We start from the raw sequence: 15,103 nt of genomic DNA, 5'->3' as shown, positions 1-15,103 counted from the left end.
AAAATGATAGATTATTGGTGTCTCTCCCAGCTGTGTATATCATCTTTTTACCCCGTTGAAACATAAAACAAGAGTTTTAAGTGAATTTCAATGGTTTTCTTCTTCTAGCTGAAGTAAACTATTAAGTTGTAACAAAGATGACACTTCAAAGAAAAGCTACTTTTCATCTTGAGAAAACAAAAGCATCAAGAGCAATGTAAAGAAGAATGTCATCAACACCATGAAATCCACCTTCTCTAAACTTCTTCTGAGCATGGACAAGTTATACACCAGAATCCACGCAAGCTGAAACATAATTCATCACGAAACTTTTATTATTAACTTGACTTAATAGTAAAAGTTACTCTGTTAATTGATGGTAAGGGCTAGAGAAACAAGTTGTAGAAAAAATGAATACTATTAAGATAAGCGATAGTAATACACAGAACTAATGCATAAGCAAAACAATAATAAGAGTTCATGAGAATCTTTTCATCTCATCTGGACCCTTTTGGTGTACAAGCACAAGCAAAACTGAGGAAGGTGTGAACATATTACAATTCTCGTACTTGTAAAAGGATAATAAAGATATATATCATTACTTGCCAAATGCCTGGCTATGTAAAGTGTGGATTGTAATAGAAAAACACAAAACTATATGAATGTAGCCGAATGCACTTGCAGATCTTAACAAAACAAGCAATGCAACAAAAGAAGAAACTTACAGAAGTAGCCAGATGTCTCCAACCAAAGGGATGGCACCCCAAAGCAAACCGCAGAGTAAGCCAACAACTTGCCTGATCCAGTGCAACACATCTCCTAGTTGGTCCTGTCCCCAACACCACATAAAACATTATATTATTATCTATAACAAGTTCTTGTGTTTTTAATCACTGTTTTTAAAGATTAAAGTAAGCGTAAGGGAGACAGGATAAAGGAATCAACTTTAGAGAGAAGAGTATATGAATGTTAAAAGGGGAGACTTATAGTTAGTTACCTTGTCCCAGGAAGCTTCTGAATCAAACAGTTTGGCGAATTTGAAAGAACCGAGATGACTCTTTTGGTGGTGAATCTCTTCATGGTTGTCTTGATGCTGATGATTCGACTTTGCAGATTTCCCTTCTTTCATGTTTTTCCGATTTGATTTCTAATCGATCCGAATCCGATGCAGTAAACCAGTTTCTAATGATTGAGAATCAAAACCCTGCTGCCCCCACGACTTGAATCTAGGGTTCTTTGCTCTAATAGCCAAGGCAGAGTCATAGATAGGTAATGATCGATGGAAGCAGCAACGGAGGGAGACGGTTTGGTTGGAAATCACAGTCCAGAAAAAATAGGGAGAAGGAGACGATGAAAACAAGAGAGAGACCGTCTTCATGTTGGAGGATGACACGTGCCCATAAGGACGTGTTAAGAAAACTTCTTAATTAAGGACGTCCCTCTCGTATTTCATTATTATTGATTTAAATTTTCAGCTAATAATGCTAAGATACGGGACAAGGACGCCCGATAATCATGCTCTAAGGAACAAACTCATTCATCAACTTCAAGCCTCTATTTTATTTTCCTTGTTTTGTTTTCCACTTAGGCCAGCCACTGAAAAGCAGAGAACTCAGGTTCGTACTCTTTTATATATTTTTTGGCACGTTAACCACAAAATGATGAAATCTACCTTGATAAAAGATCTTCACACAGCTAAATATATTATTCGCTACAAAGTCTTCTGCTCTGAATCCTCTGCTTGTCTATTAATCATAAGTTTTATTTGCATGATTTTTAGAGGCTTATGCTTCCCGTAAGAAAAATGGTGTTTATATGCCAAAATAGAGATACTATCAAGAGGAGAGTGAAAGAAAGGTATTTTTCTGAACACAATTCAGATTTTTTTTTTTTAAGTGTAAGGAACAGTGTTCATTTGACATTAATTGTAGCTTGGTACTACTATTATAATCCCTTGTTTGCTCCTTTTGTAGGAAATGGCTGAACAGATTGAACAGATGGGTGGTCAGATAGAGAATTATCAAAATGTTGTTTTCTTCTTCCTCAATGGATCAAACACAGTTGTTATTTCTGTTATTTGTCAGAAATGGCATTTGAAGTTGATTATGTATATATATCTTTTACAAGAAACTTGAGGAGTTGCAAGACAAATACACCGGTCACGTGCTCTGATCTGACTAGCAGGCTTGAAAGCACTGATGTATTGGTTGATTCCTTTTGATGTCCTTTTGTGCTCTATGCCTAAATCAACATGCTCTGATACTTTTATCATGCTATATAGAAAAACTTGAGCCAAACGTGCAAAAATGCTTGCTTCCACAAACAAACGAGGAATTGGAGAGGAATCTCAATATGCCATGAAGGAGAAAAGATTGACTTATTCTGGGGTTCACCCCTAGAGTGAACCCAAAGATTCCCCCAACCAATATGAATCACTCATTTCACAATTGATATCTTTTAAATAAGAAAACAAAATATTATCAAATTATATTATGTTTTTAAAATAAAAATGTTAAAAATAAATAAAAATAGTAATATATGCAAAAAAATTAAAAATATTTTAACTCCATCATCAAAACACTAAATCCTAAACTCTAAATTAAAAACATTAAACACTAAATCTTAAAAATACCAAATCTTTAATCCTAAAAAGAATTTAGGGTTTACGCAAGGGTTTAGGGTTTACAGTTTAGGATTTAGGGTTTAGTATTTCCATCACGGCGTTAAAATATCTAAATTTCTTTTGCATATACTAGAGTTTAGAGTTTAGAGTTCAAGATTATCCAAGGGTTTATCATATATCCAAGGCTTATAGTATACTCAAGGGTTTAGGGTTTTTTTTTTTAAATGTTAAAAATATATTTCTTAAATCATTTTTTGTAACTACTATTAGTTTTATTTGTTTTCATTTTATTTATTTTAAAAACATAATATAATTTGACAATATTTTGTTTCTATTTTTAAAAGATATTAATTATAAAATACTTGATTTCTATTGGTCGGTGAACCCAAAAATAACTTGAAAAGATTTCATCATTTCAGAGCAGAAAAAAACTGGTATTTTCTAAATTTTTACTCTAGTCAAATGCTTGCAAATTTGTCCCTAACATACTTCCACATTTTGCCAGAAAAAAAACTCTGGTTCAACAAGCTTGCATTTTATAATCCAGCTTAGAGAAAGCTAATGCTTCGGTAAACCCAAAAAAATTGATCTGTGTGTTTACCAATTTGACTTCCTTTTTCATTAGCAATATCATGTGAAGTGTTAAATATATAATCTATCTGGTGCTGTCTGTGCAGGAAGAGAGGACACACTCAGTGCGGATAACAGAAAAGTGGTAGACAATTATCAAGCAGAACTCTCTGAACAAATTACGAGTCTATTCAATATGGCTTCTTCATGTCTGTCCCAATAAAATACACTGCTCTTTTGGTTTTTTTAACAATCAATTAGTTTCTTGTCTGCACTATTTTTTCAAGGTATCAGTAAGTTCTGCTGAAAATTGTTAGTGTTGTAATAGCTGTTTAACTTCGTAACACTAGCTGAATATTTATTTGTCCAGGACATTCTCGAAATGAAAAAGAAGGTTCAAGCGTCAAGGGATTTATTTGTCCGCTTGCACAAGGCAAACTCAAATGCTTGTCTTGAGGATGTAAGCCTTTGTCAAGTTCTTTCTTTTTATTTTAGTGAATTTGAATATGTTAAATTGTCAATTTCATGTGGATTTTTCTTGCTTCGGGGGTTGGACAACATCGTCGTTATTTGATGAACTTCAGAATGCTCTGACGTCCCAAGCTAAGAATCGTGCCAGAGAAGGTGCCGATTTTTCAGCTGCAAAATATTGTCGAATGGAGTTAAAATCTTTCAGTCAATTTATTTTAACCTTTTCTATCCTTCTATAAGCATTAGTGTTGGTCATGCAGAATCTGCTTTCAAACACTGCAAGCAAACTCAAGAATCTCTAAAGGATATGAACAGTAAACAAGTCGCAGATCATGTCTCTTCACTTGTTAGGTCTGCTTGTGATAATAACGAGCTGCACGATGCAGAAGCAGATTCTGCTAGGACTGCCGCTGAGATGTAACCAAGAACAGATTTGAGATAATCCAGCAAATTGACCATGAGCTCTCTCTTTCTTACACGTTACCGTTCCTCTGGTTTAAAGACGTCTCTTAGGTCGAAATGATGACCATTAACATGACAATGTTTAATTGATATCATTTGTAATCTTTCAGGCATGTCAGAGGACGAAATAGCATCTGTATCACAAATCTTGGAAAATGTCAGGACACAAGAAATCTCTTGAAAGTTTCCAACAGGATCATTGTTGCCAAGCCAGATGCATTGAGGATAAATCTCATGAAACTATTCAACATAGATACATGGTAAATTGGTCCTCACAGCATAATAAATAACATTACTCATTTTATTCTCAACGAACCTTATCCCCTAGCTCTTAATTTGGTGAACCGAAGAAGTATAAGCCCACAGGGACAACTCCTTGTAGGAGCGAACCGGATGTTCAGCGAAAACAACTTCTATGAATCCTTTGCAGCCAAGGATCCAAAACCACAACAGCTAACACGGTTGCCTCTCTTACAAGTAAACTAGCTAGGGAATCATCTCTGTTCCATTATGCTCTTTTGTTTGTGTATGTATAACTATTATCTGGGTGCATATTTGTGCAAGTCTGGGAATAAATCAATGAAGAGTCAGATGCTTCTGACATTTTCTGAGTTAAGTAGTAAAACTATCCTTTGTGGGATTCAACTTCTTTCACTTACATTGAAATATTCAGCATTGTATAATGTATGATTATGTTATTTAGTGAAATTTATGACAGCAATTTAATATCTAAGCATTTTCTTGGACCCTTTTTGCTCGTGTTGTTTTATGTTGTGCATGCATATACCACTTGATAACTTTCTATATAAGACTCAACCAAGAAGATGCTTTCAAATCCCAACGAGGAACATTTTAAGTGGAAAATCAAGTAGCATTTGTGAAATCGTGCCACTCAAAAGATTCATCTTTCTCACAATACCCTGAGAATTTGTAGAAATCATGAGCAATAGCATGAAAGATTCCACAGAGTCCTCTTTTTGCCATTTCAGAGTGTAATTATGAATGAACACCTTTTTGTTCGTGCAAGTTCTCCGAAGCTTTATAACTCAGCAGATACTGGTAATGGCAAATCTTGTTTATGTATCAAGCTTTTGTATTTGGTCATTCATTTTAGAAACTGGAACCATGAATATATAAAATGGAGTTACATACATTTATTTTTAATCTTGTTTCTTCAATCAAATACATGGTAACAATTGGCTAAAGATATTGTGTTAGGCATTATAACTTTGATATAGAAAGCCAACCCGAGAATGGGTGATACACCTGCAGGTTCATATACACAAAAGATGCAAGCAAAATCAGGTTGGAGATGTTACACAAACACAATTATAGCAGTGATTCATCACAACTAGCAAAAAAAAGTGGTGGAAGCAAGTTCAATGCTAAAGATGTAAACTTAGAACTGTGTGAAGAATCTTTGCTTCACTTTTTGGCGTTATGATGCGATCGTCTTTTCTAGTGACGGCGCAACTTACTCAAAACGGGACATTAGGTTCGTTTATGTCTCGAGTATTTGTCTCTGAGTGGGTCTGGTTTAAACTGGTTCTTGATTTTGATCGATCTATTGGATACATGCACGTGAACTTTAAAAGATATCTCTAACACCTTTGTGTCTCAATTTTTTTTTGTTTAATCAACTATTGTAATCTTGATTTAAATCGATCTATTGGATACATGCAAGTGGCATTAAAAGAGATCTATCTAACAACTTGTGTCTATTTTAGCAAAAAAAAAAAAACACGACAACAACTTGTGTCTCAAGTTTTTTTTTGTTTAATCAACTATTGTAACCTTCATTTAGGTTAAAGTATTAAAAAAATCATCTATAGTTATTAGTATATTTGTTTTATAATTTAAAAGTTTCAGACGTTAAACTTATAATCTCTTGGGATAAAAAAATGATAGATTTGTTATGGTTCAACTTTCTTTTTCCCAAAAATTAGATATATGAAAAGGATAGACATATTCTAATTTTACCAATAATCGAATTATATTATGAAAATATAATAGAAAATTCAATTTACATACTGGAATATTTAATTAATCTAGAATATATGATGTTTTGTATAAATAAGGTATTGAAATGCAAACATAATACAAAATATGTTCACTTGTTCAAGTATAAACAAGAGCAGACATGCTGCCATAAATTCTTCCTTTTTTTCTTTTTGAGAAAGATGTTGCCTCATAACTATAAAAGATAAAAAGGTGTTATAATAAATATAAATTCACGTGAGCAACGAATCGTCACATAATTAATGATAACATGATCAAATAATAATATTACTCCCTCTATTTCTAAATAAGTGTCATTTTGACACTTACAGAATTGACTAGTATTTTAATGTATAACTAGATCTTGACCCGTGCGCCCGCACGGGTACTAATTTTCTATTTTTTTTATTTATACTAAATGATGTATCTTATTATATTTGATCGTTTTACATTGACTATGTTAAAGGTTGATATTTGGATACTCACTCGAATTGGATTAATATATTCAGATTTGAGTTTTTTGAGTTTAAAGATTCCAGCTGTATTCGGTTGTTTATAAATTTTGGTCCCGGTTTAATTAGGATCTTTACAGGTTTGAATAACCCGTTTAAATTGTTTTTGAATTTTAAAAATATTTATATACTTTAAATATTCCTAAATCTAAAAATAAAAATAATATAACATATAAAAATAATATAACATATAAATTTGAATAAAATAAATCCGCTTGGATATTTATCCAGTTTTGGTTCAAATTTGGTGATACTTTCTCGTTCATATTTTTTAAATGAAGAGTTGATATTATAATTTCTATTAATTGTTTGTCCAATAAAAAATACTTTTTGAGCTGATAAAAATATATATTTTTGACATTGATTTAATGGAAAAGTGAATGAAGTGTATTTAAATCAAATTTAATTTAGGAAAACAAATTAATATTTACCTAATATTTAACATGTAATTTTTGCTTAATATATTGGAAAGTAATTTAGTGAATAATGAGAATATGGAAGTCTATTCTTAGAATATTTGGTTAAAAACGATTCTTTCAATCACGTTTAAAAAATATCAGTTTAGATATTTTTATAATCACGTTTAAAAAAATATCAGTTTAGATATTTGGTAAGATTCCATAATCTTAGTTTAAATAATTTTGATACATTAGACAAAAAATCTGTTAAAATAACTCAGTTTAAATAAGGAAATTAAATTTGGATACTTTAGAAATATAATTAAATGATAAAAAATCTAGTGGCATAGACTTGTAATTATTTAGGAAAACTAAGGGTTAATTTTAATTTGTACTTCACTTTTAATAGATTAGATTAATTAAATAATAATAATCTAAATAAAAAATTATTGATTATTCAAAAATTGTATTTAATGTATAAAATTATATTGAAATTATAGAATGACATTTATTTTAAAACAAAATAAATTTTTTAAAATGATTATTATTATAAAACAAGAAAGAGTAATGAACTAATATATTTATCAACTTTTCTGGATAATTACACATAGGAGAACCCTAGAAAGAAGGAGTTTAGATGTCGACCAAATAAATTCAACTTCAATTTGGATAAGAAACATTAAAACCTAAAATCAGGGGCGGTGTATTTTTTTTAACACCAACCTGATGTATATCTTCTAATTATAGTTAATAGTAAAAATTCACTAAATCAACATTATCCTAAAAGTTATCTTCTTCCACATCCTTAGCAGCCTATATAAACACTTCAACAAACTACATTTTTACTTATCAAATTCTCTGTACTCCATTTTTACACACAAAATCAAACAGCACTAAAATTCCTGAATTTTGGGATCAATGGGTTTCTCAAGTACTCTTTCTGTGTTATTGTTGCTTGTACTAATCAATTTATGCAATAATATCAAACGAATTAACGCTTTTCATCAAGTTTATGAAAATTTGCAATCCCAATCAGTTGAGTTAGTGAATCATTTTCACAGATCCGCTTTTCACTTTCAACCTCCAAAGCATTGGATTAACGGTACATTGATCTCTCTCTGTGCAAATGATTATCTCTTTGGTTTTAGGTTTCTTTTAGTTTTTTTTTTTTGTGTTCTGGAAGTTTCACTACGACGTGATTTGCACAGCCATATAAAAGATAATCATTTTATTTTAAATCCAATGTTTGCGTGTTATAGTATGTGTGATAAAACAATGAAACCAGTATTTCAATGAAAGAAACAGTTGTTTTTTCTTTCTGGAACAACCGAACAAGCTTCCCGTATTCTTAGGAAGAAAACTTATTTTCCGATCAGATTACTATATTTTCAACAGTCCACGTATTGATAATTACATATACATATATGTATGTTAGAAAATGGTTATGAGGTATATATTTTACGTCTAAATTAAGACTATTCTTGTTTTTTTGTATATAAACTATGCTTTAGTTTATGTATATGCATTACCAGTAGAAAACACATCATAATCACGTGAGAACGCAGATATACTTATTTTTTGGTATAAAATTTATGCTTATCTGTGATTGTGTGGCCATATGTTTCTGTAAATAAATCTTGTTGCAAAAAGGGAAAAATTCTGTAGTCTGTACGTGAGTGAAGATAACCATTTTCTAGTTGATAAACATATATTATGTTCAGGAAAGAACGATCGTGATCGAGTAATAAATAAAAGAAAATAAAATAACCACCATACCTTTCTGATGATTAATGAATGAGATGTGGTGTTCAAAAAAATAAAAATAATAACTACCATACGGCACTTGGTATATACTACTTCTATTGCACCTTTTCTTCCTTTATTCACGTTTTCTTAATTTCATCTACAAGTTGTCTTTCTACCAAAGAAAATCAAGTGATTCTATTGTATGATGTATCGCGTATCCTATTATCTTATCATAGTTTCCTTAAAAACTAAATCTTATTTTGATGACTTCAACATAAACTAACCTTTGTTTTCGTGTGTGTTTCCATGTGGCATTCTCGACCATCCCAAATCCCAAAAGATCCAAATGGTGAGTTTATCAGAAAAGTACTTGTGTTGTCCTAAATATTCTTATGTAAATTATTGTACATAAACATAAACCTTACGTGTACTTGTGTTGTTCTAAATATTCTTATGTTATTAAGACAAAGATAATCCTAATCTATATGTTTATGGAACGCAGGTCCATTGTACTACAAAGGTTTCTACCATCTCTTCTATCAATATAACACCAAAGGTGCAGTTTGGGGTAATATTGTGTGGGCACATTCCGTTTCCAAAGACTTGGTGAATTGGGAGGCTCTTGAACATGCCATTTATCCCTCCAAATGGTTTGACATCAAAGGTACATGGTCTGGTTCAATAACACTCGTACCAGGTAAAGGACCGGTTATCCTCTATACCGGCATTAACCAAAACGAAACTCAAATGCAAAACTACGCAATCCCGGAGGATCCCTCAGACCCATACCTAAGGAAATGGATTAAACCAGATGATAACCCGGTCGCAATGCCAGATTATACCATGAATGGTTCAGACTTTCGTGATCCAACCACGGCCTGGTTGTCCAAAGATGGGCATTGGAGAACTCTCGTGGGGTCTAGAAAAAAGCATAGGGGAATCGCTTATATCTACAGAAGTCGAGACTTCAGGCACTGGGTCAAAGCTAAGCACCCGGTCCACTCCAAAGAATCAACCGGTATGTGGGAATGTCCTGACTTCTTCCCGGTTTCCACAATCGATTTCGAGAACGGTTTGGACTTAGATTACGCCGGTCCAAACGCCAAGCACGTGTTGAAAGTTAGCTTGGACATGACACGGTACGAGTATTACACGCTTGGCAAATACTATCCTAAGAAGGACCGGTACGTACCAAACGGTGATTCACCTGATGGTTGGGACGGTTTAAGATTTGATTACGGTAATTTCTATGCATCCAAGACGTTCTTTGACTACAAAAAGAACAGAAGAATCTTGTGGGGCTGGGCCAATGAATCTGACACAGTTGAAGATGATATATCCAAGGGTTGGGCTGGTCTTCAGGTTATATATCTTACCTAAACTGATAGTTTGATGTATTTTTTCAAGATTTTCCAAACATTCTTTAATTATAATTATTATAGGTAATTCCAAGAACGGTGCTTCTTGACTCATCAAACAAGAAGCAACTAGTGTTTTGGCCTATTGAAGAAATAGAGTCACTAAGAAGTAGTTATGTCCGAATGAACAACAAAGACATCGAGATGGGTCAACGCTTAGAAGTCAAAGGGATCACTCCTGCTCAGGCGGATGTGGAAGTGACATTTAACGTTGGAAGTCTAGAGAAAGCTGAGCCATTTGACACGAGCTACACATACAAGCCGTTAGATTTGTGTAGAGTGAAAGGCTCGAACGTAACAGGTGGTGTAGGACCTTTTGGTCTGATCACATTGGCCACTCCTGATTTGGAAGAGTACACTCCTATCTTCTTTAGAGTTTTCAAAGACACTTCCACAAATAAGCCTAAGGTTCTCATGTGCTCTGATGCTAGACCGTATGTTTCCACACTCTCTATATCCTTAACATACTATATATATATTTAAAGATTCTAACATCAATGTAACATATCGTTATAGTTCATCCTTAGAGCAAGACAGGGGTCCACTCAATCAAGATAGGATGTACAAACCACCATTTGCTGGTTTTGTGGATGTCGATCTAGCTGATGGAAGGATCTCTCTAAGGAGTTTGGTATGTATAATAATAAGAATGTTTCCTATATTTTTAGTTTGATTATGTAAATGTAATGTAACATAAAATTGAATTATGAATTTACAGATTGACCATTCGGTAATAGAGAGCTTTGGAGCTTTGGGGAAGACAGTGATAACGTCAAGAGTGTATCCGGTAAAAGCAGTGAAAGAGAATGCACATTTGTATGTGTTTAACAATGGAACACAAACTGTGAACGTAGAGAGTGTTGATGCTTGGAGCATGGAGAGGCCTTTGCAAATGAATAATGGAGCTACTTAATTATTAGTTGGTTGTTGATGTGTCATTATAATAAGAGAAACTTCGGAATTTTCTGTTTTTTTTTATCAATTTGATTAGTGAAATCCATGTTTTATCTATTGAAATCTCGTACCTTATTATTCACCACTCATAATAAGATAGTCCAAGAACGCCAACCAACAATAATTTTCGATTTATGTTTTAAAAGGCGGATGATTCTAAGGAGAGGAAGGCAGAGACTTGCGACTAGCCTAGAAGTACATAGACTTTAGAACTTCAGAAGTGCAATGCTATTTGAGTTAATGTAAAAGAAAAATATGAACATCGAAGTGCGATAGCTAAATACAGAAACACCAAAATACAGAAACACCAAAAGAAACAAAGAACTTGAAGAGTAAGAACTAAATTCAAACATTCAAAGCTAAAAACACCAAAAACATCTAAGATCTCTGAATTTAGTTTTTTCTGAGAATGCAGTTAGAAATGTAAGATTTTGGGCCCAACATTTTTTTTGTTTTTGTCTTCGGTTTTCAACAGCATCTTTTCAACAACACATGTAGAATAGATCTTGTGCTTCGTTGTACAATCTCAAATGACCACAGTTAACATATATGATGTTGTAAACTACGGAATGATGGCTATTGTTTCCAAAACGTTTTAAGAATCAATCAACCTAGAAGGAAAATATAAGGCGCGGCAATCCAACGAAACTAGGTTGTGTCACAATTTCGAATTATTAAAACCGCCAAAAACAATTCAGAATTACTAATAATCTTTTAGGACAAAAATCCACTGCAACGAGTTTGTGTCAAAACACTAGAGATGAGGAAACACAAAAATACAACATAGATAAATTAGCTTCTGGTGAAAAAACAGATCACTTGATCTTCTTCTTCGGCCTCAACTGCAAAAGAGAAAAAAAGAATAAGAAATTAACAACTAATCTATAAAAGTAAAATCAAAGAACAAAAAAAAAAAGAGACAGAAGCAAAAACCTGGTTGCTGTGGCCACACTTCTTTTTCCTGCAGTTCACAGCCCTCGGGTGTAGACGAGCGTAACACCTAAACCAAAGATATTAACTCAACATGAGACCCAAAGATACTCAAGAACACATAAAAGAAACCATTCACAAATCACAATGATCTAATTATAGTTCAACGAACAACAAGTATCGATATCCAAACGAAAGTAGAATCGAAACTCTAACAATTACTTTAACGCTAAACTACATTTATCAAACATTGTATCACACACAATCAGACAAGAAAAGAGGAAAGAGACAAGAGTGATAAGCTTACTTGCGACAGATCATCTTGTCTTGATTATACTTACGGGCCAAAGCCATCAAAGAAGGCTCAATGATACCTCCCCTTAGCCTCAGAACAAGATGCAGAGTCGACTCTGTTTTAAACAGAGCACTGAATTAACATACAATCTTTAGGTAATCAAAACTTAAAAGAAGCGTTTTTTAAAAAAAAAAGAAAAACCTTTCTGGATGTTATAGTCAGCCAAGGTACGACCATCTTCAAGCTGTTTTCCGGCGAATATCAACCTCTGCTGATCCGGAGGGATTCCTGAAAACAAAAACAGAGTAAAAACGAATCAAGAAGAGAGCACAACTTTGAGAAAAAAAAAAGATAAAAAGAGTAAAGTTATACCTTCTTTGTCCTGGATCTTAGCCTTGACATTGTCGATGGTGTCGCTGCTCTCCACCTCGAGGGTGATGGTCTTGCCCGTTAGCGTTTTCACGAATATCTGCATCTTCGCCGCCGCCGCAAGTCTCCAAAAACAAAAATGTTAGTTTTAACAAATAAGAAATGAATTTATACTCGTCGTTCTCCATTTCTAGGGTTTTGATGAGGATTTTACTAGCATTTGGATGGGCCCAGCCCATAAACTTATGGACGGACAATTCGACATTCCAAATTGCTAACACCAGAAACCGAAAAAAAAAAGTATAGTAGCGAGCTGCATGCTTTAACATGGTCACCATTTTTCTTCTTTGGTACTTTTTTTGGGAAGAAGACGAGAAACAATAGGTGTTGGTTTGTCCGCATAGAACATGTATAGGGTACTTACTTGGACATGACAACTACTGGTCCAAATAACTCATTGATTTAATTTATCAATGTATATAATGAGATCATCACTGAAAGAATGGCAAAACCACTAGCAGAAATTGAATGGCTGTAATTAAACCCGATAATTTGTCTCATTAATTCAGACATTCAAGACTTTTTAAAACTAGTAACAACCGAAGTAATCCTTAGCAAAAGCCAGACTAATCATAGCAGAAAATGTTGCGCAAAATTAACAAAAAGCATTCAACTTCGAAACTCTTTCACAAAATTCAAAAAAAAAACATTGGTCTGACAAACTGAAACAAATGAACCAAAAGAAAACTCAGAGCCTCCTTCCTCTTCTACCACCCTTTCTGCGGGTACTGTCCGTTGGGATCGGAGTAACATCCTCTGCAACAACAACAATGTAAAGAAATGTTCAGGACACATTAAACCAAGTCTTAGTTATGTTTAGGTTATGGTTTATGCAACTCACCAATGCGGCCAATCTTCATGCCAGAACGGGCAAGAGCTCTAAGAGCGGATTGAGCACCAGGACCAGGTGTCTTGGTCTTGTTTCCACCCGTGGCACGGAGCTTCACGTGCATAGCGGTGATTCCAAGCTCCTTGCAACGCTGAGCAACATCTTGAGCAGCAAGCATAGCTGCGTAAGGTGAGGACTCATCCCTGTCAGCTTTCACCTTCATCCCACCTAATGACAATGCCGCAAGGAGATTAAGTGGTCAAGAGAATAAGTAACTCAAGGGACAATAAAATCAGAAGTAACAACATCTGTGTTCTAAATCAATTGATTCTTACCAGTGATACGGACAAGGGTTTCACGTCCAGACAAATCAGTAACGTGCTGCAAATATATAAAAAAATGTAAATCAGATACAATGTAAGCTAAGCTTCCCATACACATGAAAATGGACAATAATCAAGAAAAACTATATACAATGAAAGTGTCGTTGAAGGAAGCGAAGATGTGGACAACACCGAACACTTGTTCTCCATCACGAACAGCTGGTCCAAGAGTCACTGTCTCTTCCTTTGGCTCTCTCGTCTTTCTCCTCGACTACACAACACAACATAACGCTAAACTGTATTACTCTTCGAGCTCGAATCATATACATATATATATATTAATCACAGCACTTCTTAGTGATTCATCAATCTATAAACCAAAAAGAGGATCCAAAGATCATAACTTCCAAATAACACGAAAATAAATTTAAGATCGGAGAAACAAAACTCTTCCAGTCAAAATCTGATAAAATCAGGAGACGAAGCTTTACCATTTTTAGGGCAAGGAAAGGATGTGAGAGATCGTCTTCTTACTGTAGTTCCGCCGACGCAGAGATTTGGCAAGAGGGAGAGAAGTTGCGCGTTATCAGATGGCGATTTTATATTAGGGTTTATGACTTCTCTGAGTGAGCTCGATGAGCCTCTCGAAATAGGTTTTGGGCTGAATCTTAACTATTGGGCTGGCCCAGTGTGTAGAAGCAGAGACTCATTCGCTTGTTGATGCCTAGGTAACGGCGTCGTTTTATGATTTAAGCATTTTTTAAAAAAAGGAGATGACAGCTGTGGGATTTGAACCCACGCCCTTGCGGACCAGAGCCTAAATCTGGCGCCTTAGACCACTCGGCCAAACTGTCGAATGTTTAGTTACTGAAAACTTAATTATATATTCTGAAATTACTTTAATTGCTAGCGTTGTTTTCACTTGGTAACCTCACTTAAAACGTGTCGACACAAGCAAATAGTGTAGTTTTATGAGACTCGAGCAAGTTCAAACACCTCTTTTAAATGCTCCTAAGAGAGTTCTCGTTATTCTTTCTTTTCGTATATTTCTTCGGCCCACCCATTACGCGGCCGTCAGAACAACGGTCCAGAACTTGAACTACTCTTTGCGCTATAGTAAATGAAACCAGTTTACATCGGTTTTGCCTTCATCCTCCATCACTATG

The 15,103-nt window shown here is 34.2% G+C and overlaps 3 protein-coding genes, 1 long non-coding RNA gene, 1 other non-coding gene and 1 pseudogene across 5 annotated transcripts; 2 read left to right on the top strand and 4 right to left on the bottom strand.

Annotated features, from left to right (window-relative positions):
• LOC108844426 (uncharacterized) lies at positions 1–1,474 on the bottom strand. Its single transcript, XR_001948446.2, has 3 exons — positions 977–1,474; positions 705–808; positions 1–285 (listed from the first exon to the last, which is right to left on the bottom strand). It is a non-coding gene; the product is annotated as an uncharacterized LOC108844426 (long non-coding RNA).
• On the top strand, positions 1,252–4,647 carry LOC108845351 (kinesin-like protein KIN-5C; annotated as a pseudogene).
• Positions 4,648–7,877: 3,230 nt separating this feature from the next.
• On the top strand, positions 7,878–11,154 carry LOC130505729 (beta-fructofuranosidase, insoluble isoenzyme CWINV4-like). Its single transcript, XM_057000322.1, has 6 exons — positions 7,878–8,115; positions 9,100–9,108; positions 9,262–10,121; positions 10,202–10,611; positions 10,694–10,808; positions 10,896–11,154. Exons 1-6 carry the CDS (start codon positions 7,932–7,934, stop codon positions 11,088–11,090), a joined length of 1,773 nt encoding a protein of 590 aa, XP_056856302.1. The 5' UTR covers positions 7,878–7,931; the 3' UTR covers positions 11,091–11,154.
• Positions 11,155–11,802: 648 nt separating this feature from the next.
• Positions 11,803–12,831, bottom strand: LOC130505730 (ubiquitin-60S ribosomal protein L40; the record flags this gene model as incomplete). Its single annotated transcript, XM_057000323.1, is given in 5 exon segments — positions 11,803–11,973; positions 12,065–12,131; positions 12,369–12,471; positions 12,558–12,644; positions 12,729–12,831. Coding segments are annotated over 5 exon segments (387 nt in total). The 3' UTR covers positions 11,803–11,946.
• A 499-nt stretch (positions 12,832–13,330) lies between these two features.
• On the bottom strand, positions 13,331–14,568 carry LOC108844588 (40S ribosomal protein S14-2). The gene is made up of 5 exons (XM_018617870.2): positions 14,429–14,568; positions 14,089–14,208; positions 13,950–13,995; positions 13,627–13,842; positions 13,331–13,541 (listed from the first exon to the last, which is right to left on the bottom strand). Exons 1-5 carry the CDS (start codon positions 14,429–14,431, stop codon positions 13,474–13,476), a joined length of 453 nt encoding a protein of 150 aa, XP_018473372.1. The 5' UTR covers positions 14,432–14,568; the 3' UTR covers positions 13,331–13,473.
• Positions 14,569–14,711: 143 nt separating this feature from the next.
• On the bottom strand, positions 14,712–14,791 carry TRNAL-UAG (transfer RNA leucine (anticodon UAG)). The gene has a single exon. It is a non-coding gene; the product is annotated as a tRNA-Leu (tRNA).
• Between the last annotated feature and the right edge of the window lie 312 nt (positions 14,792–15,103).

The sequence above is a fragment of the Raphanus sativus genome, unplaced genomic scaffold, assembly GCF_000801105.2.
Source record: "Raphanus sativus cultivar WK10039 unplaced genomic scaffold, ASM80110v3 Scaffold2534, whole genome shotgun sequence".
Taxonomy (NCBI): Eukaryota; Viridiplantae; Streptophyta; class Magnoliopsida; order Brassicales; family Brassicaceae; genus Raphanus; species Raphanus sativus.
Note: the sequence above shows the minus strand (reverse complement) of the source record. Positions and strands in the feature narration are given on the sequence as shown.